Raw genomic sequence first — 26,556 nt, forward strand, 5'->3', positions numbered from 1 at the left:
CATGCAGACATGGGGAGAACGTACAAACTCCGCACAGAGGATGACCCCCAAGGTTGGACAACCCCGGGCCTGGAACCCAGGACCTTCTTGCTGTGAGGTGACTGCGCTAACCACTGCACCACCGTGACGCCCGATACACTGATTAGGGCTGACTGAAAATATATGTGTGGTAGGGGCTTCTGGGTAGTGTAGCGGTCTATTCTGTTGCCTACCAACATGGGGGTCGCCGGTTCGAATCCCCGTGTTACCTCTGCCTTGGTCGGGCGTCCCTACAGACACAATTGGCTGTGTCTGCGGGTGGGAAGCCGGATGTGGGTATGTGTCCTGGTCGCTGCATTTGCGCCTCCTCTGGTCAGTCGGGGCGCCTGTTCGAGGGGGAGGGGGAACTTGGGGTGTTACGTCCCCCTGGTGAAACACCTCACTGTCAGGTGAAGAGAAGTGGCTGGTGACTCCACATGTATCGGAGGAGGCATGTAGTAATTTGTAGCCCTCCCCCCGGATCGGCAGAGGGGTCGGAGCAGCAGCTGGGATGGCTCAGAAAATAGGGTAATTGGCCAAGTACAACTGGGGAGAAAAAGGGAGAACCCCCCCCCCCAAAAAAAGTGTGGGTGAGGGCAGCAGAGGCGTGTATGTGTGTGTGTGTGTGTGTGTGTGTGTGTGTGTGTGTGTGTGTGTGTGTGTGTGTGTGTTGGCTGCAATTCCCAATCAACACCTACCCACCACCCACACCTTGTAATCAGAGAGAACGTGGAAGAGAGAGGGGGGAGAGAGATAGAGAGGCAGACACAACTGGCATTTTTCCATAATCAAAGTTGATGGGCTAAGAAATAATATCCTAATTAAGGGTCCTACGCCTCCAACCATGCCGCACTGACATTGCATGGACACACACACACACACACACACACACACACACACACACACACACACACACCCCCCACAGGCTGCACAAACCAAAGAAGTTTGTCAATTCTGTGTGATTACATAATGACAAACACAAAGACACACACACCCACACACAAACATTAAAGTGGAAATGAGAGCAAAAGACATGGAGAAAGAGAGGGAAAGTGAGAGAAAGTGCAAAGCAGCAACTGGTAGAACAACCAGGGAAAGGAGAAAGTGAGAGAGAGACAGACAGAGAGAGAGAGACAGACAGAGAAGAGAGAGAGAGAGAGAGAGAGAGAGAGAGAGAGAGAGAGAGAGAGAGAGAGAGAGAGAGAGAGAGAGGCAGTACAGCATGACTGCACATCGATCCTTCTAAACAAAGCGTTGTCCGGTCGTATGACTAAAGCCTCCAACCGACTAACTTTGATTTTCTATCTCACGTCCTCCTGTCTCGCCCCGTCATACTTGCCATTTCCTCAATCACCTTATCTTCTATTTACCTCAACTATCTGTCTTTTTCTGTCCAAACTGTCCCCGCATCCAAGTCAAATTTTATCCTCTTCCCCGAAAAAAAAAATCAGATTTTCATTCACTCCATCTCCTTGCCTTCCACCACTCTCCTCTCTTCCTGTCTCTCTTTCGCTCTCTCCATGAGACTTTCAAACAGAGGAACTGTATGAAAACAACAAAGCCCCCCCCCCCCCACACATCCTTCTCTATCCTCCTTGCCCTGTCCATCCTTCTGCTCAGTCGTCATCTATCTTGGGGTGGGGTGGGGGTGGGGGCTAAAGAATTGATCTCTCCTTCACCTGACAAGGCCAGGGGACCAAAAGCAGGCAGGACTCAGATGAAATATGTAAATTGTAAATAAACAAAAGAATTCAAAACACCCACGTTCATACAAACAAACACCCGGTGTGTTTGACGGTCTGCCTGACCATCTGTCTGCATCCCAGACCCTGACAACAGACTGCCTGTTGTGTGTGTGTGTGTGTGTGTGTGTGTGTGTGTGTGTGTGTGTGTGTGCATGCATGCATGCACATACTGTGTTGAGAGACAAGTGGGCGTTCCACATGATTACATTCAGGTGCACCTGCTGATGCCTCTAAGTGTGTGTGTGTGTATGTGTGTGTGTGTGTGTGTGTGTATTTCTCTGAGATCGGATGCTCGGTGCTGACCTGGCGAAGTCAAGGTCGGCCTCCCTGGACATGGTGATGTTTGTGAGGTTCTGCTGGAGGACGAAGATGTTCCTGCACATCTTCTTGATGCCGGACTCACTGATCCTCTTGAAGTACTGAGCCCCGTTAATCAGAATACAGGAGATGAGATGACCCAGCCCTAATGGGAGGGACCGCGAGGAAAGCAACAGAGGGAAAGAGGGATTATGCAGTGATGGGAAGAGGGAGGTAAAGAAAGAAAAACAGAGGAAGCAAGGATGGAAGACATACAATCACATACAGAAAGAGAGAGAGAGAGAGAGGTGTTTTTTTGTGAGCAAAAGTGTGCCAGCAATAAATTTGTAATCTTAAATGTATACAGACATCGTGAATTACATTGACCTCTATAATCAAATGTTCAAATTTATTTACCAAAAAGTGTCTCCCCTGCAGATTATTGCCTCCAAGGTAGAGTACCAATCTATCTCCTCAACCCTTTTATCAACCAAACCAACGTTTAACCTTCTCTTATGCACCATTGTCTAACCTTCACAACTCACCTTCATGGCTCTAAGTCTGCAGCACACTCCCACTCGATCTTTGCCCATTTCCCTGGTGCAACAATATCCACAACTCATGTCATGGCACATAAAACCATATCCCGAATTAACATAATTAAAAATGGTATCATATCTTCAAAGGTGATCGAAATCCATTTTCCGAATTAAAAGGTGAGCAGCCTGAAGCTTTTGTGCGTTTGTGAGATGTACCGACACTGGGGTATGCGTTTGCCTACACACTTGAATGCAGCACCTTGAATGTGTAACCTGGTATGCAGTGCGGTGCTGTGCTTACAAAACCAAGTCACACAAGAATAGCTGAAGAAATCTGGAAATGGACACCAGGAAAATTAAGACCCTCTGTGTGCATCGGCCCGCTTAGTATTTTGCTCTGTGTTGTGTGTTTTTTTGTCTTCCATCCTGTGTTGTACCAGTGTGAATATTGCGCTGACTCATTTGTCAACCCTTGCTACTGTATAGCCCACCCTGCTCAACCAATCAGGACTGGTTCCAGGGGTGGGCAATCTTATCCAGAAAGGGCCGGTATGGGTGCAGGTTTTTGTTCCAACCAAGCAGTTGCACACCTGATCCCACTAATCAACCAGTAGAGTCTTTGCTGAGGAGCTTGATTAGGAGACACAGGTGTGCAATGCTTGGTTGGAACAAAAACCTGCACCCACACCAGCCCTTTCTGGATAAGACTGCCCACCCCTGGACTATGCGCATAGCCAAGCACATATGGTCGAAGTGCAGTTGAGATTTTACAGGTGTGCACGTCTGCAACGCTGCGAACCACAGTCACCCAGAAACCCTTTATCTGTGCTGCTGTGCAGAGTTTACATGGACCTATGCAGAAGCATGCCCCTGCCCCAAACATCCTTCCACCAACCTTCAAAAATGTACTGGAACTTGTGCTGCTGCAGGGCTGCCCCCATGGCCTCCTCTATGGCTGAGATGTCTTTATTTAGTTTAACCACCAGGGGGTCGTAGTCCATGCTCTCCACATTGGCCACGATGGCGTAGTTTCCCTGCTTGGCCAAGGGGATCAGGTAGTGGAAACAATGCACCCTGAATGGACAGCAAGGAGGAGGCAGTAAAAATACAGAGTGTTAGAGGAAGGTAGTCTGTAAAATAACTTCTTCCTTATCTTGCACAGCTATTTAGAAGGCAATAGAGAGAGACAGAAAAAAGCTCAAAGGGGAGACAGGTGAGAGAAATGCAATTTGCTGTTTCTGATTTTGGAGAAAATAGCATAGCAGTAGTATTAATATAACACATGGACAGCAGATTCAATAAAACAATAGACTGTAGAAGTCTGGTAGAAGACACGGATCATGTACTTAATGAGTTGAGCCAACTTTATGGAACTTCTTGATGTACATAGATCCTCTCCTGCTATCTGTTTAGTTGGTAATAACACATTGCACTGTGGGACACAGCCTTCCATCCATTATCCAAACCGCGTATCCTTCTTAGGGTCACGGGGATGCTGGAGCCTATCCCAGCAGTCACTGGGGGGCAGGCAGGAAGACACCCTGGACAGGCCGTCAGGCCATCACAAGGCGGCCATATTCACACCTAGGGACAATTTAGTACAGCTGATTCACCTGACCTGCGTGTCTTTGGACTGTGGGAGGAAGCTGGCGCCCCCAGAGGAAACCCACGCAGACACGGGGAGAACATGCAAACTCCACACAGAGGACGACCTGGGATGACCCCCAAGGTCAGACTACCCCGGGGCTCGAACCCAGTACCTTCTTGCTGTGAGGCAACTGCGCTAACCACTGTGCCACCGCGCCGCCCCGTGGGAAACATCACTATTGTAAGCTGAGAAGTAGTGATTTTTTTGCTTTTAAAAAGTTCTATCTTCTACCTTTAAAGTGCAACTAAAAACTGTAAATAATTTTTTTTATAAAACCCATCAATCCCGAACCTTTATTCTGATGCTGACCAAGATAACTTCACCAAATTACTTTAAATATATATAAATTAGTCAAGCCATCCTCTTTGTGTTGAAAAGTGAAGTCTTGCTGCACTGGTGGTACAGCACTAAAGATTGTGTGGTAGTCTTGAAGTCAGTGGGCAGAAACTAGAAACAAAACATTCGAAAACTGTCAGAGGACAAACTCTTGTGTCCCCCTGGTTTTAGAGGCACACCTTCTCCAATCTTGCTCTCCACCTGACCACTCACCATTTCTCCAAAGTACACATTAAGGGGGGACAAGCTGAAACCTGTATTATAAATAACCTTTTAATAAAGAACCTATTTTTTCCATTTCGTTTTGGGGAGGAGGCCAAAGTATGAATGCAATTTTTCATCAGCACCCTGCTTCAGCCACACCCTGTTAAACACAACCTAACACAGTCGAAACTGTCCAGCAGCCAAACTGTAAAACATCCCTTAAGCTCCCTAAGGGAGGCATGGTGGCCCAGTGGTTAGCATTGTTGCTTCACAGCAAGAAGGTCCTGGGTTCGAACCCCAGGCCATCCCAGGTCCTTTCTGTGCGCACTTTGCATGTTCTCCCTGTGTCTGTGTGGGTTTTCTCCGGGTGCTCCGGTTTCCTCCCACCATCAAAAAGTCATGCATGTTAAGGTTAATACTCCTGTCTATGCCCCTGAGCAAGGCAATGGAAAGAAGAACTGGAGCTGGTCCCCGGATGCTGCAGCTACCCATTGCTCTTACACAATAGGATGGGTTAAATGCAGAGAACAAATTTTGTTGTAACCTGTACAATGACAAAATAAAGTGGCTTTCTTCTTATGGCTCATTCAATCTGAAGGCTCCCATCACAATCTGAGGCAGTCAGAAGTTGTGCTTATATTCATAGACATCTTTGCATTGTTTTAACAAAGGGACACAATGTTTTCAACTAGCCACCATCACAGTGCCTCGAGCAGAAAGCTACAAAATGGTATGAGCAAATGCTTCCTACCCACAAGATGAAACCAACATATTCCCTCCTTTCCTGATCCCTTGAGTTCTTCTCCATCTTTTTCTCTCTGCCTTAACCCATCAGAGCCTCTCACTTCATCCACTCCGCTTTTCACCTCCCTTTCCTCTGCCTTCTCCAGACCCCCTCCACACCTTTCAACTCCACACACTATATCTCACCCCAGCGTTTCCAGCCCCCTCCTGAGCTGCTCTCCTCCTTACAGCTTCATTAAGCTGGTGACGATATCAGGGGAAATTCGTTAGATGGGGAGAGTCAATGGAGTGTGGCATATAGCTAGACATCAGCCTCAGGGAAGGCTTTCTGCTCCAATCATAAACAATATTGCGTAAGCTACACTCTATCCTGAGGGGAAACAGTGGGAGATGGAAAAGGAGCGAGGGATGATGGAGGTCTATTAGCGGTTGTGGAAGGAGAAAATGCTTGGTGTGGTAAATTAACTTGGACATTAGCATTCAAACAAATAACACAAGCCACAGCACAGGGGAATTGAACCGACAATATATGAATTCTGGACAGAACTGACTTGCTCAAAGTTGGAAAAGATATACTATGGCAAGGGTGCAAAACAAAAAATATTCGATCTTATGTCCACTCAATCATGCTCCAAGCTGGAGTGCTGTGAATTTGTGAACTGGCTCGTAATTGATTTGACTCAAGTAGTAGCGGTGTGACGAGAACTCAGTGGGAGAGTGTCTAAACACACTGACTACTGATTACTTATAAAGCAGAAGAGAGAGGGTGCTCCAGCAGGGATGCAGTATGCCTCCTTTATCTGAGACTGGCTATTTTCTCCTGAATTAAACTGCAATTGGATTCAAATAAGCCATTAGTAGATGAACTCTGTTGCTCTTCTCCGTGTTTAGCAGCACATGGTCAGGCCAGTGGCCTGGGGCCTGTAAAATGTTGACTTTACCAGTCAACTGCTGGTCTGCACCGATCAGCCAAAACATTAAAACCACTGAAAGGTAAGTGAATAACATTGATTATCTTGTTACAAAGGCACCTGTCAAGGAGTAGGATGTATCAGGCAACAAGTGCTCTTGAAGTTGATGTGTTGGAAGCAGGAAAAATGGGCACGCGTAAGGATCTGACCAACTTTGACAAGGGCCAAATTGTGATGATTGGCAAACTGGGTCAGAACATCTCCAAAACGGCAGGTCTTGTGGGGGGTGCAGTTTTTAGTACCTACGAAAAGTGGTCCACGGAAGGACAACCAGTGAACCTGCGACAGGGTCATGGGCACCCAAGGCTCATCGATGGGTGTGGGGAGTGAAGGCTAGCCCGTCTGGTGCAATCCCTAAGAAGAGCTACTGTAGCTCAAATTGCTGAAAAAGCTAATGCTGGCTATTATAGACAGGTGTCACAACACACAGTGCATCACAGCTTGCAGTGTATGGGGCTGCGTAGCTGCAGACCAGTCAGAGTGCTCATGATGACCCCTGTCCACCACCGAAAGCTCCTACAATGGGCATATGAGCATCAGAACTGGACTATAGAGCAATGGAAGAAGGTGGCCTGGTCTGATGAATCAAGTTTTCTTTTACATCATGTGGACGGCCGGGTGCGTGTGCGTCATTTACCTGGAGAAGAGATGGCACCAGGATGCACTATGGGAAGAAGGCAAGCCAGCGTAGCCAGTGTGATGCTTTGGGCAATGTTCTGCTGGGAAACCCTGGGTCCTGGCATTCATGTGAATGTTATTTTGATATGCACCACCTACCTAAACATCATTGCAGACAGGTATACCCCTTCATGGCAACGGTATTCCCTGATGGCAGTGGCCTCTTTCAGCAGGATAATGCACCCTGCCATACTGCACACATTGTTCAGGAATGGTTTGAGGAACATTACAAAAAGTTCAAGGTGTTGCCTTGGCCTCCAAATTCCCCAGATCTCAAACTGATTGAGCATCTGTGGAATGTGCTGGAAAAACAAGTTCAATCCATGGAGGTCCCACCTCGCAACTTACAGGACTTAAAGGATCTGCTGCTAACGTCTTGGTGCCAGATACCAGAGGATACCTTCCACCTTCAGAGGTCTTGTGGAGTCCATGACTTGACGGGTCAGAGCTGTTTTGGCAGCATAAGAGGGACCTACACAATATTAGGAAGGTGGTTTTAATGTTTTGGCATATCAAGTGTATTTGGGCCAGTGCCTGAAAGAGTTTCTGGTCTTACTATGACTTACATAGTGACCCAAAAAAAACAACAACAAAAAAACGAAAATCACCTTTGCTCTGCCCCTGGCCCACCGTCCGCTTTGTTCAACTCTGATCAAATGCTATCTGAATGTTAGCCAGGGACACAGAGACTTGTGTGGGGTGAGTATAAGGTGCTTTGAAATACAGAAGAACAAATACAGCTGTTGAGGAAGTGAGTTTCTCTGGGTGAAAATGCCACATCCACTCACCATGTTGTTTTAGGCCGTGTGTCAGCCATTAATATCAACAGCAAGCCGGCTGGCTCACTTTTTAAAGGATACCAGCAAGCAAAACTAAATCAAGTCAAGCCAATTCTATTTTTATAGCTCAATATCACAAATTACAAATTTGCCCCAGGGGGCTTTACAGCAATACAACATCCTGTCCTTAGAACGTCACATCGGAGATAAGGAACAACTCCCTAAAAAAAAAAAAGAGACATTAACAGGGAGAAGTAGAAGGAAGAAACCTCAGGGAGAGCATCAGAGGAGAGATCGCTCTCCCAAGACGGGCAGATGTGCAATGGCTGTTGTGTGTACAGAATAGAACACAATTTACAGGACACCACATTGAAAGAGGATAAGAGAATTTTAATGGAATTTTAAGATACGTATATATGTCTTGATGCAAGGTAAGGAAGTCCCAGAAAGTTGAATCAGTTCATCTGGGCACGTTTAGTGGGAGAAACGTTTCATCACTCATCTAAGTGACCTCTTCAGTCTCAACTGACTGCAGGTATCCCCACCCTTATAAACAATACAGCAGCATAACGACCGAAACTGGCAAAGTAGCATCATAACTGAAACCAGCGATAGGTTTGCTATGCAAATTGCCGTGATCATTAATTAGAATTACAACGGCCATGTGTACTATTCACAGAGGACTGGGGACAACCCTGTGGACAACCACATCAAGTTCACCAGGGAGGATGTGAAAAATGACAGGTTAGCATTCCTTGACTGAAATTGCAGTTGGTGATGGGGGACATTTGATTGTTGACGTTTACTGTAAACCAACACATACTGATCAGTACTTAAGGTTTGACTCTCATCATCCACTGGCGCACAAACTAGGAGTCATCAGGACGCTGTACCACCGAGCTGACAACGTCCCCACCGACACAATGGCTGGGGAGAAATCCCACATTAAACAGGCCCTGGTTAAGAGTGGTTATCCTAACTGGGTGTTTGTCAAAGCCAGGAAGGCGCCCAAAACAGTGCACCAGCCGATTGAAGAGAGGAGAAGGTCTCAGCTGCTTTCAAACCCCAAAACACGCCAAAGCAGAAATTGGTGAACCCCAAGGATTGGGTCCAGGAGGATTGCCATGACTTGTACATCAGGGAAGTCAAACAGATGCTGGCCAAGCGGATGGCACAACACAGAAGAGCGAACGCGTCAGGCCAGGACTCTGCAGTCTACACCCATCCACAGGCCAGCGGCCACTCTTTTAAGGATGAGGATGTGATCCTTGATAGGGAGGAATGCTGGTATGAACAGGGAGTCAAAGAGGCCATCTATGTGAAGAGGGAATGACCATCCCTGAACCGGGGGCGGGCTAAGAGTACATCTGTTTCCATCTTACAATGCTGTGATTGCAACTATTCCCCAATCCTCTGTGAGTAGTACACGTTTTCCCTATCCATTGCAGCTCTGCCCGCCTCCACTACGATCATCTGTACCCATTCTCCGATGTTGTTTACCCAGGTTTTTCACGGTCTCCCCCCCTTCCTAGTCCCGTCTACCAGGCCTTGCAGGAAGTCCTTTGTACATGAAACTGGTCGCTGGTTTCAGTTGTGAAGGAACTTTGCCAGTTTCGGTTGTTACGTCACTGTATTGTTTATAAGGGCAGGAATACCTGCAGCCAGCTGAGACTGATGAAGTCACTTCGATGAGTGATGAAACATTTCTCCCACCAAATGTTGTGTCCATATGAACTGATTCAACTTTCTGGTGTATAAGATATATGAAGAATATGACGAGGAGGACACTAAGCAGTGTCTACACGCCACCAGGAAGGGCTAGGACCTGAGGCACGCACCCACCAACATGACCAAATCATGAATGATGCGCTCAACTGTAGGTAGGAACTGCTGTGGATGTATGCAGTGAAGATAGATGACTGCCCCTTGTTGGGCCCAAATGGAACTACTGGACAATTTGGAAACTTATCAGCTTTAAAAAAGTCTTGTTTTGCTTTTTTGCCCCCAGGTTACTGCTGTTTATATTTACATTTAAAAAAAAAATCAATAACTTCATTGTGAGAGCTTATCTATGAATACAGTTTTTCAAACTCACATATTTCAATCATAGCATCATGTATGATGTATCACACATGATTTTACTGTGCATATTTTCTATCTTTTCACTGCTGTGCCAACAAAACTGGAAATTTTATACATCTGATTTGCTTAATGAAGGGGCGTCTTTTCATCAGTTTTTGCGGGTCTGCTGAAAATATATGAGTGGAAGTCGGTGTTTCTGGCCAGAACAATGAACCAAAAAAAATCTTATGGTAAAACCTGCCTGTTACTATCCCCACATGTACCAGTAGTAGCAAATACATTGTGTGTTGTCAGAAGGCATTGGCTCAATTTGAATTACACAGACCCGTTTCAAAACAGCAAAATCGAATTAGAAAACACAATGGCTATCTTGGTAGAAACCTAGTAGAGTAGTTTATAATGGATTGCTATAATGTCTTGTGTGTATGTGTGTGTGTGTCTTTCCCTCCTGCGTACCTGACCTCCAGGTGAAGGACCAGGAGGCAGCGGTCAGCGATGTCCTGGAAACCCCTGGAGAGGTCAGTGAGGGTCTGGAGAATCTGCTCTCTGCTCCGCTCACTCTCACTGGCCACCTGGCTGTCTGCTGAACCCTGAGACACACCTGGGAGGACACACACACACACACACACACACACACACACACACACACACACACACACACACACACACACACACACACAAGCAGGTGTATTTTCAGGTTTGGTGCACAGCTGAAGGCCAACTGATCTGCCGCAGAGTTTTGAAGTTTTAAGAGTCAATTACCAGCTTGGTGATACCAGCTGATCAGGGCAATTGGTCCTTGCCAGGTTTTTGCCCATATTTTCAGACATGAGTGCATACAGTATAATGGCAAATTCATAAATAGGCAAGTACGGGCAACACGGACACACAGGAAAAAGCCCAGGAAAAGTTTAAACAGTGAAGAACCGTGAAAACTTCCTTTAGCCCTTCAGCGTGTTGCTGCATTTTCCTCTAGTCACTTGTGCTGAGACTGCAGGAGTATGTCACCGCACTGTAAAGCACACAAAAGACCAGTGTCGCATATGTGAGAGTGTGTGTGCGAGAGAGAGAGAGAGAGAGAGAGAGAGAGAGAGAGAGAGAGAGAGAGAGAGAGAGAGAGAGAGAGAGAGAGAGAGGAAGAGGAAGAAAGCAAGGGAGCGTGATGAGTGTATATAAATTCAGCCCCGTGTAGATCAATGGCCATAAATTAGCAAGGGGAGGAAGGGGAGAGAAATTGGCCCCGTCACTCATATGTAAGTCTATTTGGTCAATGAAGCGGTGTGTGTGTGTGTGTGTGTGTGTTTGTGCGCGCATGCGAAGAGTGACTGTTGAGTGCAGGGGTCCACGATCGATGTGGCGCAGTCAGGGCCAGCTCCCCAGTTACTCTTCCTGCCCTTTCGAAGGTCACACACACCAGCTCAGGCAAGCGCACACACACACACACACACACACACACACACACACACACACACACACACACACACACACACACACACACACACACACACACACACACACACCAGTGTGGCAGCAAATTTAAACTGAGGCTGATATAATCTGGTTAACTGTCTTTGCTCTATATGTAACACTTCTGAATTATGTTTGCAGAAGCAGGAAGAAATTGAGTTTCAGGTGAGCTATATATCGGCTGAAGCTCCCACACCTACGCCAGGCTAAGTATTTTCATTTATGCACATATTCCACAAGCTACCCAAGTAAAGGCACTCACTACCCAGACTTCTTCACAGTGTGGCATCTGGAAAGCCAACTCAGCTTCTAAACCTGAGCGTAGGAAGGTCAGAATGACACAACTCCCTGCTGCACGCCAAAATACCCGTGTAACACGAAGGTCTACCCGCACAGCGTCTGCACGGGCTCATCTGCCTATGCAGCAACCCGCATGTCCCTCGGTCCCTATTAAGTCTGCTCTGAATTTGCCGGCGATAAGCTGAATGACCACTGCCTTTGGCAAATCGCAGTGAGGCGAGTGTCAAGGTGGTCCAATCAACAAAGCAAACACAGCCATGACAGCTACGCCTTTGGCCAGCTTGTGAGATGGAGCGATGAAGACTGAAGGTTATCTTTCCAATTAAACGTGTGATGTGCGCCTGCTTCATGTGTGTATGTACAAGTGTTGCCTGTATGAAGTTGCCTGTTAATTAACTGTCATCTTGGGTAAACTCCCTGAGAAGGTACATAAGTGTGTGTGTGTGTCTGTGTGTGTGTGTGTGTGTGTGTGTGTGTGTGTGTGTGTGTGTGTGTGTGCGTGCATGCGCCAGGATGTTGTATGTGGAGAGAGACAGAGGCAATGTCAAGGTGGTCCAATCAACAAAGCAAACACAACCATGACAGCTACGCCTATGGCCAGTATCTGTGAGATGGAGAGATGAAGACCGAAGGTTACTTTCACATTAAATGTGTGTGTGTGTGTCGTGATTCCTGCTTAGGTCCTGTGTGTGTGTGTGTGTGTGTGTGTGTGTGTGTGTGTGTGTGTGTGTGTGTGTTTCCCTTGCCCATTCTGTCTCTGTCCCTACCTTCACTCAGTCCTTCGCCACTCTCTGCTCGAGTCTTTGCCATTTCTCCACCTGTCCACCAGATGCCCCCCCGGACTTTCCTCCCTGTTTACCACACCCACCACCTGTTCTCACCTGGTAATGGTCTGCACCTGCTGCCCATTCCCTCATCAGTTCCTCAGTACTTATGCCGGTCTCAATCATCCATTTCCTGCCAGTATGTAATGTCAGGAATGAGAACGGGGCAGACAGTTGGAAGACCCAAATGCAGACTCGGCAGACAGACAGGTTGAATAAGGGGGCTTTGATGCTAAAACACAAGTGACTGTTTACACTTAGTCAGTGAGGATGAGTCTGAAACAGGCAAACAGAGTGAAAAAGAGGAAAAGACAGGCAGGCCAGAAACAGGCTGAAGGTCTAAACCACAGGATCAGGCAGGAACAGGTGCAGGAACATGAACAGGATCAGGCAGGATCAGGGTCGGGGTTGGCAAGAACGAAAGAGTCCATGGGAGAAACTGTGATGGACTGGCAGGGAAATGAATGATCGAGACCGGTGTAAGTACTGAGGAACGGATGAAGGAACGGGCAGCAGGTGCAGACCATTACTACAATGGGAACAGGAAGGAAAGTCCAGGGGCATCTGGTGGATAAGTGGAGAAATGGTAAAGACTAGAGAGTGCTGAAGGCAAGGACAGAGAAAGAATGGGCAAGGGACACACACACACACACACACACACACACACACACACACACACACACACACACACACACACACACACAGGAATCATGACAGTGGGCCTGCTTCAAGTGTTGCCTGTATGAAGTTGCTTGTTAATTAGTAGGGATGCACCGAAAATTCGGCCACTGAAAATTTTCGGCCGAAAATGGCCCAAAAGTGCATTTTCAGTTTTCGGCCGAAAGACCTAAATCACCGAAACAACACGGCCGAACAGAATTGTGATGGTTGGTTATCTGGATAAGAGCCAACATGTCTGCGGTGTGGACGTATTTCAATATCTCGGAGAAAGACTCACGGATAGCGATTTGCAAAACATCCAATGCTGAAATTTCAAGAGGGGGTGTGTCTGCAAAGAGTTTCTCCACGTCGGGTTTAATTTATCACCTGAAATCCAAACATCCCGATGCCATTCTGAATATGAGAAGAATGCGGCGCAGAAAAGAAAAGTCAATCCGAGCACGCCCACTCCGTCTGTAGCAGACTTATTTGAAAAGGCAAGACAGTTTTCCAGTGATGGTGCTAAGCTAAGGCAAAGGGCATAACACAAAAAATTATGGAGTTTATTGCCTTAGATGATCAGCCGTTCTCTGTCGTAGAAGATGTGGGATTTCGTAGGATGATTGATCACATTGAGCCCCGTTATGCCATGCCAAGCAGACGGCATTTCTCAGACGTATGTTTACCTGAGCTGTTTAATGTTGTTGCAACTCATGTTCATGAGCTTATAGCATCAGATATTACAGCTATCAGTTTCACGACCGACATATGGAGCTCAGGCGTCAGCCTCACCAGTATGCTCAGTCTAACCGCATAGTGGACCGATACAGATTTCAAGCTGCAAAAGATTCTGCTCCATTCACAAGAGTTTAGAGGGTCACATACAGCAGCAGCCATTTCTGCTGCATTCGCCAATATGTTCGACACCTGGCATATCGACCGATCTAAAGTGCATGCCATAGTCAGTGGCAATGCACTTTGTTGTAGTAGTCCTACAGAGAAAAATTTAAAAGGCACTTGACTTAAATGCACTTTGTGTTTTTATGAGAGAACATATTTAATTTTACAATCTTTCAGCAGGCCAGTCAGTTATAGGCATGTACATTATTATTTAATGTATACATGAGTGGGGTCAAGTTAAACATTCTGTTTTGAATTTTAATTTATATTTTGCATTGTTGTAATGTCAGTGCTAAATAAATATTTTCATACTTTTGTAATTGATTTATTCTTTGAATTGCAATGCCGTGATTTTAGTGAGGTTAGTACACAGTCATAGCCATAAATGCAATGGTTCTAATAATTGACATAATAATTTCTTTCGGTGTTTCGGTTTTCAGCCTTGGTTTCCTCATTTTTGGTTTTCAGTTTCGGCCAAGAATTTTCATTTCGGTGCATCTCTATTAATTAGCTGTCATCTTGAACAAACCTCCCTGAAAAAGGTGTGTGTGTGTGTGTGTGTGTGTGTGTGTGTGTGGTGGGGGGGGGGTAAAAAGCACCATACAATGTGATAATCAGAGATATTCAGTTGTAGGCTTGTTTTCTTGTGTGCAACGGTGATGGACAGGTTGACGGATGAGATCAGGCAGGAGTCTCCGTGGACTATGATGTTTGCGGATGACATTGTGATCTGTAGCGAGAGTAGGGTGCAGGCTGAGGAGAGCCTGGAGAGGTGGAGGTATGCACTGGAGAGAAGAGGAATGAAAGTCAGTAGGAGCAAGATGGAATACCTATGTGTGAACGACAGGGAGGACAGTGGAATGGTCAAGATGCGAGGAGTAGAGGTGACAAAGATGGATGAGTTTAAATACTTGGGGTCAACTGTCCAAAGTAACGGGGAGTGCAGAAGAGAGGTGAAGAAGAGAGTGCAGGCAGGGTGGGGTGGGTGGAGATGAGTGTTAGGAGTGATTTGTGACAGAAGGGTACCAGCAGGAGTTAAAGGGAAGGTTTACAAGATGGTTGTGAGACCAGCTATGTTACATGGTTTGGAGACAGTGGAACTGATGAAAAGACAGGAGGCGGAGCTGGAGGTGGCAGAGTTGAAGATGCTAAGATTGTCATTGGGAGTGACGAAGAAGGACAGGATTAGGGACGAGTGTATTAGAGCAGCGTTTCCGAACCCAGTACTCAAGGAACCCCTATCCTGCAGATTTTCATTATAACCCTGCATAGGTATCCCTGCTTGTACTTACTCAACCAATCATTTCACAGCACTTAATTATGCAAGGTGTGCAAATCTGACATAATTCATTGCTGATTGGTTGAATAACTACTAGCAGGTACCTATTCAGGGTTGCAAAGAAAATCTGCAGGATAAGGGTTCCTTGAGGACTGGGCTGGGAAACACTGTATTAGAGGGACAGCTCAGATTGGACGGTTTGGAGACAAAGCAAGAGAGACAAGATTGAGATGGCTTGGACATGTGTGGAGGAGAAATGCTGGGTATATTGGGAGAAGGATGGTGAATATGGCGCTGCCAGGGAAGCGGAAAAGAGGAAGGCCAAAGAGGAGGTTTATGGATGTGATGAGGGAGGACCTGCAGGTGGCTGGTGTGACAGAGGAAGATGCAGAGGACAGGAAGAGATGGAAACGGATGATCCGCTGAGGCGACCCCTAACAGGAGCAACCAAAGTAGTAGTAGTAGTAGTAGTAGATTCAGTTGTAGACTTGTTGGGGGCATATACAGAGCCATACCAGCACGACAAGTCTTTTTAACAGTAAAAAGTCTAAAATCTGCAATTATGCTACACTGCCGCACCTCGCAGGCTTTATGTCAAAGTAAAGAAAGAGAAGTAAAAGTCCTCATTCAGAAACTCTCGACTGTGATCCACTTTATGCACCGCAAGATAAGCCCAGTACTGGACAATACCTACCAAACCTGCTACAAGCGCTGCCATATTGGAAAGGACTTGCCAGTACAGCGGTGCCAGATATTCTCTTTCATAATAATCAGACATGAGAGACAGCGCCACAGACTGGCTTATTGATTTTAGCAATAACATTATCTACCAATCTGAATGAGGCACGGGGAGAACAAACAGGTCTGGTCTTAAAGGGGGGAGATCAACATTGATGTCCTGAGGGACAGCATAATATTATTTGATTTAATTTGACTCTGCTGGGGTTGTGCTGTTTGTTTTCTCTGGTCCACTTCCAGGATCATGGATTCAGAGGCCAGCAGCCAAGACACACAACTGCAGCTCACGATACAGTGACCACACTCAGTGATATACTACTATAACTACAGCTGATTATCCTCCCCGAGATCACGTGTGTGTGTGTGTGTGTGTGTGTGTGTGTGTGTGTGTGTGTGTGTGTGTGTGAGATACAGAGAAAGACAGGTGTGTGTGTGTGTGTGTGTGTGTGTGTGTGTGTGTGTGTGTGTGTGTGTGTGTGTGTGTGTGTGTGTGTGTGCATGAGAGAGATAAAGACTGGTGTGTGTGTGTGTGTGTGTGTGTGTGAGAGAGAGAGACAGAGAGATACAGAAAGAAAAGTGTGTGTGTGTTTTTATTACAGAGAGAGATTTTTTGTTTTGTGTGTGTGTGTGTGTGTGTGTGTGCGTGTGTGTGGGTGTTTGCTTGAGGAAGTGACTGGCTCCCGTTCCTTCTCATGTGCATTACATTTGCTCACTTTGGCAGCAGAAAGGGAGAAAGAGGGAGGCTCGCCGTGGCACACACTCTGCTGGGGGTCTCTACAGGGGGCATCTATGAAACACACTCGTAGAATTACCCAACACACACACACACACACACACACAGCTATGCAGACACGCTGCCTCCCAGCCTGTGCGGCTTTGATGATGCAGGGAAGTGGGGCAGTACGAGGGTACCATTAGTGACCGGGACAAAACAGCAAGGGGGGATGACTCACAGCTCCTACTGACAACTCTCTCTCCCTTTTCTCCCCGGCTGCTGCGCTCTCGTTTCTCCCCGTCTCCATCCGAGTTCCCACCATTATTTATTTATAGGGCTCTTTGTACATTTGGTATGCATGATTAAACATGTGGACACGCATGTGCGTGCTGTGTGTTTATTTATGCAAAATGGGCGCTTGCGTGGACGGACATGTGCGTGTGTCTGTGGTGCATGTGTCCGCGTGTGCGCTTATCCAATTATTTTCCAATTCCATCTAAGGGAAACGTCTGTTGCTTGCCATCTGCAGGAGAGGAAGGTTGCAGACATCAGATCAGTGATGGAAAGCACGCATGCACACACACACACCACACAATGGCAAAATGGGCTTGCTTGTCATTAAGGACACAACATCGAGGAAAAGGGAAACAAAAAACAAGTTGCTCTAACTCTGAAGCATCGACAATTAAACATTTAATAAAGAAAAACCCTGACCCCGCTGTTTCTAACAAACACAAGACACGTCTCCTCTCTAGAAACAGAGAGGGAGGAAGAGGGGAGAGAGAGCGGAGGAAGATAAGGCTGGTTATCTCCTGCAGGGGTGAAGCGATGAATGATTCATAAATGAGTGACGGAGGAGATGAGCAGCGTTCATTAGGGCAGCAACATCTGCAGTGGAAGACCTACGAATCTGAACCTCTGACCAGACAGCGAGGCAGAGACAATGCAGGGTTAGGAGGGAGGGAGGGAGAGAGAGAGAGAGAGAGAGAGACAGAGACAGAGGGAGAGAGAGAGAGAGAGAGAGAGAGAGAGAGACAGAGACAGAGACAGAGAGAGAGACAGAGAGCAAGAGACAGACAGATAGAGACAGACAGACAGACTGACAGAGAGACAGACAGACAAGAGAGTGATAGACAGACAGACAGAGACAGACAGCGACAGAGAGACGGAGACAGAGAGACAGACAGAGAGACAGACAGATATAGATATATAGATAGAAAGATAGATGGATAGACAGAATAGTAAGCATGGCATTTGTCTTCTGCTTTGTAAAATAATCATATTCTATCACTACACAATTACTCCCAAAGGCCGTTGCTGTAAATAAGACTTAGAGTTGAGTAATGGCTGAGGGGGAAAGAAAAACCCCCGTATTACTTGGGGGGACTAGGGGAATGACCTCTACTTGCAGCAGTCAAGGTAAAACAAAATCGTTTCCCTCCTTTCTTGTCCTCTCCTCCTAAAAGGCTTCCTTAGCAAGAGGAACTATGAAGAAAGAAAAGGCGTTAATCCCCGGAGGGGACCACATAATACAGAGGCACGGTTTTGTCCATAACCCCTACAGCACAGAGTACAGCGCTTCAATTAATTTCAGCAGAAGTGCTGCATGTGAAAACCTGAAGCACAGCAGCGTGCAGCCAGCAGGCATGCATGTGTGCACATCCACACAGCGAGCTGGCACAGGACCGGCTACTGCTCGCCACCAGGAAGCCCATTCAGCCACTCAGACAGGCGACTCGTGTGGACATGTATGCAGACACACGTTCGGCACACAAGGACGCAGCGGAGCTTATGGTGTGCCGCACCATAGGAAATGGATGAAAATTGACAAAAAAAAAAAGTTTCACATTTGGAAGTGTCCTGACATTCATGCAGCCACACATATACACACGCAGCAGTTGACAAACACAAAAAAGGTGTCTGCTTTGCGCTGTGTGTGTGTGTGTAGGTGTGTGTGTGTGTCTGCGGGGAAGAACTGGAGGTCCTGTGCTGTAACCAGATGGGTGAGAAGACATCCCACCTTGTCCACACACACCCAAATGCATGTACACACGACTGCACACACACACACAGTACACTTATACTCGCACATGTGCAAATACAAACACATGCCCACACAGAAATGTGTGCGTGTGTGTGTGTGTGTGTCCATGTGTGCGTGAACACGCAGGCTTATTTCAAATTAAAACAAGGTTAAATTACGACTCAGCATCTCAAGGAAGATGGAAGGATCAAGTGCGTACTCATTATGCTAACATGCTCATTTCCATGCCTTGCTCTGGCCTTGAAGCAGCAGCAGTGTGTGTGTGTGTGTGTGTGTGTGTGTGTGTGTATGTGTGTGTACTCAGTGTGTGCTTTACACATGCAGCGGGCTCCAAAGACAAGGGAAGGTGATCAAACCAAATGTCCACAATCTCAAAATCACCCAGCCATGGACTGAAAACTCCCCTTAATCGTCCAGACCCTTTTTACTGTAGAGACAACAAACTATCCACGAGAGAGAGAAGGGGGGGCAACAGAGAGAGGGGGAGAGAGAAAGAGGGAGCAAGAGAGGCGGGGGGGAGAGATTGAGAGAGAGAGAGGGAGGGAGTGAGAGAGCGATTGAGGGGGGAGAGGGAGGGAGCGAGTGAGAGGGGGGAGAGATTGAGAGAGAGAGAGGGAGAGAGAGAGATTGAGAAGAAGTGAGAGAGAGAGGGAGAGCAAGAGCGAGAGAGGGAGCGAGAGGGGGGGAGAGAGAGAGCAAGAGAGAGAGGGAGCGGGAGAGCGAGAGGGAGCGAGAGGGGGAGAGTGCTAGAGACAGGCAGACAGAAATAGAGACAGAGGGAAAGAACGAAAGACAGAGGGGAGGAAGAGGAAGATGAAAATGACTTGTTCATACCTGACTGCCTCTGTAATATAAAATCCAATTTGAAGGAGCGTGGACGTGGGTAAGGGGGGGTGTTGGGGTGCAGAGGGGATGAGATAAGGTGAGGTCTCTGCCATACCCTACTCCCATCTTACAAAGTGCAAGCATGTGGATGTATATACACGCTCTCACATACACACACGGTCAGTCATCAGCTTGGCAAACACTAAATAATGAACAATATGGAGGCTGTCCCACTATGATAAGTGGCTGCCCTATCCTTCCCATTAGTGCCAGCCGCTAGAATTAATGATAATTATGTCACGTCCCCGCCCGCACCCTTATTGAATTCTTATCTGTGAACAGACGACGAGAGCTGGCGTGAGAAAGAGGAAGATCGAGAGACGTGGGGGAGGAAGAGTTAGCGAGCAAGCGAGAGAGAGAGAGAGATAGAGAGAGAGAATCACAGAGTCGACCTGAAACAAGACTAACTGGAAATTCTCTTTTAATTGTTTGATTCCCAAAATACAAGTTGTGATATGGGGCAGTAAAATGGTAAAAGGGGGCGGCACGGTGGTGCAGTGGTTAGCGTGGTCGCCTCACAGCAAGAAGGTCCTGAGTTCGAACCCCGGGGTAGTCCAACCTTGGGGGTCGTCCCGAGTCGTCCTCTGTGTGGAGATTGCATGTTCTCCCCGTGTCTGCGTGGTTTTCCTCCGGGGGCTCCGGTTTCCTCCCACAGTCCAAAGACATGTAGGTCAGGTGAACAGGCCGTACTAAATTGTCCCTAGGCGTGAATGTGTCGGCCCTGTGATGGTCTGGCGGCCTGTCCAGGGTGTCTCCCCGCCTGCCACCCAATGACTGCTGGGATAGACTCCAGCATCCCATGACCCCCAACTGGGATATGTGGCTTGGATAATGGATAGAAAAGGACAATCATCGGTCTGGATGGTCGGTCTGGTTGGGGAGCTTAGAAAATGACTAGAAACAAGGTTAAAGCCATTTCTGCTTAAAGGCAGGTTTCCAATCTCAGGGAGTGATGGCAGTGAACCCAGGTGAGTACTACAGCCCAAACGGTGTTTCCAAGTGATGGGTGTGCACATTTCCTACTCACATCCTGTGATGGACTGGCGGCCTGTCCTGGGTGTCTCCCTGCCTGCCGCCCAATGACTGCTGGGATAGGCTTCAGCATCCCCGCGACCCTGGCTACGGATAAGCGGTTTGGATAATGAATGGAATGGATGGGTGTGTACATTTCCATTTTCACCTTGACTACCTAAGAGCACTAACTTGCATTGTATGCTTGTGCATAATATGCCTCCATTGTGACGTCTAGCGTCGACTCCTGACTGAGTGAAACCTGCGTTAGTACACCTAGACTGAAGAGGGCATCACAGCTCTTTTTGAGACGTAAAATAAACCTACTACAAGGAGTTCAGAATTTTAGCTGACTTTGCACTGACTTTGTGGACAAAAGCGGTCGTGTTTTGTGGAAGAACGACTTCATTTCTCATAAGCAGTGTGACTTGCTGCAGAGATCTAAATGCACTCTGTGGTAGCGGGTGCGTTTGTTTTGAGAAGAAGAGCGAGCGATGTCTTGACACATGCTCAATAATCCAGGTAAGGAAATCACAGGAAGGTGAATCAGTTCATCTGGACAAAACGTTTATTGAGAGAAATTCGGTCTCAGCTGACTGCAGGTGTCCCCACCCTTATAAACAAAGACAGCGGCACAGCGACAGGTATCCCCACCCAGCCAACGCTGTGTCCAGATGAACTGATTCAACTTTCTGTGAGGCGTGAGAGATGTTGCGGTGTTGATCATTACACATTCATACCTATTCTCCTCACCGGCGGTCCCATTTTATCACGTCAGTCATGTAGCGGCATCCGATTTAAAGCGTGAGTGAAAAACTCCAGCTGAAAAACTGAAACAACCTTTGCACGTCTTTGCTCACAAATGGTATTGTTGTGGCGTTTAAGGAGTTGAACGTACACACCGATACACTCAAAAGCCACGTGGAAATGACAAATTTGTGTAAAACAGATAAAACGTGCAAAAGTGTTTTTAACAAGCCTCTGATGTGTAGAATTTAATCACAGCAAACGTGGTGTTGGTAATTTATGTCAAGAGGCAAAAATGTCAGAAAGGCATCGATACAAAGATGTCAATGGTTCCTGTCACTTAAACACGATTCCCAAATTCAATTCAGCGCTTTATTTGCAGAGTATATGTTCACACATGGGCGGCACGGCGGCGGAGTGGTTAGCGCGGTCGCCTCACAGCAAGACGGTCCTGGGTTCGAACCCTGTGGTTGTCCAACCTTGGGGGTCGTCCCCGGTTGTCCTCTGTGTGGGTTGCATGCTCAGAAACAATTTCTTGTCATCTCATTCATGTACTTTCATACACAAAAGAGACAACATTTCGTTTCTCCCAGCCCACAGCAGTGCAACACAAAAGACAAAAAACACATCCAGAAGAAAACGACACCACCAAAAACATACAAAAACGGAGAGAACAGAGCAAAAAAAATAGTAAACAACACAGTGCATTCAGTAAATTTGCAACACAGTCCAAAAATGTCACTGTCCAGAGAACAAACGCCAGCCAGGATGACTGTCGGAACTGCCGGTCTGCATGGGCTAGCAGTTAGTTCAGACTGCCCTGCATCCGCATCCTGTCAGACCGCCCCTCTGTGTTTCCTCTTCGGGCGCAGCTCCAAGCAGGGCCGTGGTCCCTCAGCCCATAGGACACAACAGACCAAGCTCTCTCAGCCGATCCAATGCCAGCTCCCCCAGCCATAATTCTTCCCACGATGACACAAACTCAGATTTAGACGTAGACATGGATTAAGACACTGCATAGTCGGAACTGGGGGAGGCCGACGCAAACGTGAGTTCGCGCCGCCATTTTCCCACACCGGAACTATCCTGGGTACTCCCCGTTCTCCCCGTGTCTGTGTGGGTTTCTTCCGGTTGCTCCACTTTCCTCCCAGAGCCCAAAGACATGTAGGTCAGGGGAATCGGCTGTACTAAAGTGTCCCTAGGTGTGAATGTGTCGGCCCTGTGATGGCCTGGCAGCCTGTCCAGGGTGTCTCCCTGCCTGCTGCCCAGTGACTGCTGGGATAGGCTCCCGCATCCCCACGACCCGAATGAGGATAAGCGGCTTGGATGATGGATGGATGGATGTTCACACACGCCCCGAATTTGCCCTCTGCACTGAACATGTCCTCACTATCAGGAGCATTGGGTGGCCATTCCTCTGGTGACCAGGGACCAGCTCCAGGTCAAACGCCAGCGCCTTGGTCGACAGCCATGGCAGGAGTCTGTCCCCAATGTGCACGTCTCTTCCCAAATGTACACGGCGGGCTCGCATTTGTGTTGCTTAACTTCGCTTCGTTTCATTTCAACTTCATTTCACTTTCGAGCCAAACTCCTCTGAAGCGGGCGTTCCTCGACTGGTGCCTGCAGCCGCAAAAACACACACGGCCCTACTGGAAACAGCCCATCACAGAGATGAACAACGCGTGCCACACCATCACATGACTGTAATAAACAGATACGGACTCAGGATATCACAGGATGCTAAGAGCCTCATTAGGAGAAGGAAGACGTTCTCGGTGCACGAACGAGGACGGGTGTTTGAGACCAAAGCAACGTGTTGTGTGTAAATCTATGCACATGGGCACAAAAACACACATGTAAGAGTGCGCACATGTGCTCACACAGACACACACGTGTCTGTGCACATACTTGTTTTTTGATCAATGATAAATGGTGCACATGTGGTGACCGGGCGTGAAAAAAATGTGTGAAAGGCTTTTTACACTACTGAAAGAGGTAGGCGTGCACACACACACACACACACACACACACACACACACACACACACACACACACACACACAACAAAAAAGGCAAAGGATAATGAGTAATTTTTCTGCCTATTTAAGGGTAAATTTTAGGGAATTGTGCGTTATCTGATGCGAGGGTCTAAGGACAGGACGTTGTATTGCTGTGAAGCCCCCCCCCCCCCCCCCCCGAGGCAAATCTGTAATTTGTGATACTGGGCTACACAAATGAAACTGAGCTGACTAAGGACGTATGTGTAAAGTGCTCACTGACAACAGCAGAAGAGACGGCGACAGCGGTGAGATAATACACTCGCAACATATCCCTGGATTAACACAGTGTGGTGCCCTAGGGTGACCACAACTGAAGTGTCCCCCTCCTCCCACTTCAGACGTAAAAAAATTGACATTTACTACGGGTGTCAGTGTTTCCCCTTGAAAATTTTCCAGCGGTGGCGCTGTTGAGCACGCTGTATGCCAACGAGCATGTGATGCCAGCCCGAATTCACGCACGGCAGAACAGCTGAAGATTTACAGCGTTTCCCCTGGGTTTGTGGAAGACTTAAGTACACTTATTTGGTTGGGGGTTTTGGGGTCCTCCCCCCTTGAAAATTTTACGTTTTTCAATAAAAATATGCATTTTCACATCATTTTGGACCATTATTAAGATTACTACTACCACATCTGTGTACAAAAAGTTGGAAAAGCTAGAGCAGATAATAAATAAACCCCCAAAAAGCTTCACGACAAAAGAGGTCCACTGAGGACAACCTAGCTACAACCATTTAATATGGGAGAAGTCATTTAGTTAGTTTTGATGCTCTCCACATTGAGCTTACATTCATTCGCCTTAGGTGGTGCCCAAAATGGCTCGGACGCTGTACCTATATAAGCCCTATCTACTACTACTAGTACTACTAGTACTACTACTACTACTACTTCTGGCTGCTCCCGTGACGGGCCTCCACAGCAGATCATCCATTTCCATTTCTTCCTGTCCTTTGCATCTTCCTCTGTCACACCAGCCACCTGCATGTCCTCCCTCATCACATCCATAAACCTCCTCTTTGGCCTTCCTCTTTTCCTCTTCCCTGGCAGCTCCATATTCAGCATCCTTCCCCCAATATACCCAGCATCTCTCCTCGACACATGTCCAAACCATCTCAACCTGTAAAATAACAAACTTGTGAGTAAATACTAAAAACAATAATGAACCAACACAGACCCTTAAGGTAATGCAAACTTAGGGCTGTGAGGAGGTTTCTCATGTCCGGATGACCACGTAGTCGGCAAAACTATTTGGGTTTGTTACCGGGGGTTTTACAGTATTAATTCATAGGGACTGACAACAGCACATGTAAACAGTACTTGCAGACAATAGCGCCACTCCGAAGAGGAGCTTGGACAGATATGTATGCAACAGAACATGAAATGTTCTCCAACTCACTACACCATCGGCCTGCTTGACTTCCATGGGGACTAGCGCCTTCAGTCGTTCTGCCCCCCCGCCTATGGAACTCTCTCCCACAAGAAATTCACAACATTGACTCTCTTTCAACCTTCAAATCCCATCTCAAAATGTACCTTTTAAAACTGGCATATTCAGTCTGATCCACGCTTCACTAAGTTTTGTGCAGATGTTGATTTCATACTTACCTGTTGTGTTAACTTTTTATTGTCTACCCTGCTTTGTTTTGATTTTATGCTGTCTGATACAGTGCTGTTTTAAAAAAAAAAATGTTTTACTATGTTCTGTAAGGTGTCCTTGAGTGTTTTGAAAGGCACCCACAAATAAAATGCATTATTATCATTATGTTGGGGATCTGAACCATCTGTTGTAGATATACCATGCTACATGTGGTTTACTCAGCTGCTATGTGCGTGCATTGCTGTGTTTTTGTCCAGTAGTCACCATATTTTCATGCATTGCTGTGCACTTGATTTGTTCAAGTTTTTCAAAACATGAAAGCAGTTGCCACAGCAATTTACACCCCTACACTTGTTTTATGTGAAGCCTACCTAAACTACAGTTCAAATAAATTGCTTTGGAATGAATTTAAATTGAATGCATTTTTGTATATTTTTTGCTTTAAGAAGTGCTGTGTGGTTTACTACTGCCTCACGTAAGCTTACACAAAAAAACAACAACAACAATAATAATATTTGAGAAAAAAGAGCTCTAGTGTCGGTATCGGTAGATATCCAAATTCAGGTATCGGAATCACACAAACCAACACACAGTCCTACACAAGCTGCGAATTGTCGACATCAGGGCATCTGAATGGGTTCAAGTCGGCTTGCACTGTGGTCATAAAGCTTTTCATTTGTTCCTATAATCTTTTACTCTGTAACAACATTAAAAAAACCTACAACATGGGGCATCTGGGTGGTGTGGTGGTCTATACCATTGCCTACCAACACAGGGATCGGCGGTTCGAATCCCCGTGTTACCTCCGGCTTGGTCGGGCGTCCCTACAGAGACAATTGGCCGTGTCTGCAGGTGGAAAGCCGGATGTGAGTGTGTGTCCAAGTCGCTGAACTAGCGCCTCCTCTGGTTGGTCGGGGCGCTTGTTCGGTGGGGAGGAGGAACTGGGGGGAATAGCGTGATCCTCCCACACGCTATGCCCCCTTGGACGCACTACGTCCCTCCTCACTGTCAGGGGAAAAGAAGCGGCTGGCAACTCCACATGTATAGGAGGAGACATGTGGTAGTCTGCAGCCCTCCCGGATTGGTAGGGTGAAGCAGTAACCGGGATGGCTCAGAAGAGTGGGGTAATTGGCCGGATACAATTGGGGTGAAAAAGGGGAAAAAAACAAACGACAACATGGCTGTTGATGGTACCAAAGCCTTTGTAAAGTCCTGGGGAGGCCATTGATATTTGTCATGATGTACATTCTCTCAGCTCCATCCAGTTAACGCTATAAAAAAAAGACATACTA

At 47.0% G+C, this 26,556-nt stretch overlaps 1 protein-coding gene across 2 annotated transcripts in view; it reads right to left on the bottom strand.

Annotated features, from left to right (window-relative positions):
- exoc4 (exocyst complex component 4) overlaps window positions 1-26,556 on the bottom strand; it is a 185,970-nt gene that overhangs the window by 16,351 nt on the left and 143,063 nt on the right. Inside the window, exons 17-19 of one of the 2 annotated variants that reach the window (XM_056276597.1) lie at window positions 10,498-10,642; window positions 3,495-3,673; window positions 2,067-2,226 (exon numbers count right to left, since the gene is read on the bottom strand). In XM_056276597.1, the coding sequence (XP_056132572.1) occupies window positions 2,067-2,226; window positions 3,495-3,673; window positions 10,498-10,642 (484 nt within the window). Of the gene's footprint in view, window positions 1-2,066; window positions 2,227-3,494; window positions 3,674-10,497; window positions 10,643-24,707; window positions 24,785-26,556 lie in introns of those variants that run through there. The other variant, XM_056276598.1, reaches the window with a different exon arrangement.

Source organism: Lampris incognitus, chromosome 3, assembly GCF_029633865.1.
Source record: "Lampris incognitus isolate fLamInc1 chromosome 3, fLamInc1.hap2, whole genome shotgun sequence".
Classification (NCBI taxonomy): domain Eukaryota; kingdom Metazoa; phylum Chordata; class Actinopteri; order Lampriformes; family Lampridae; genus Lampris; species Lampris incognitus.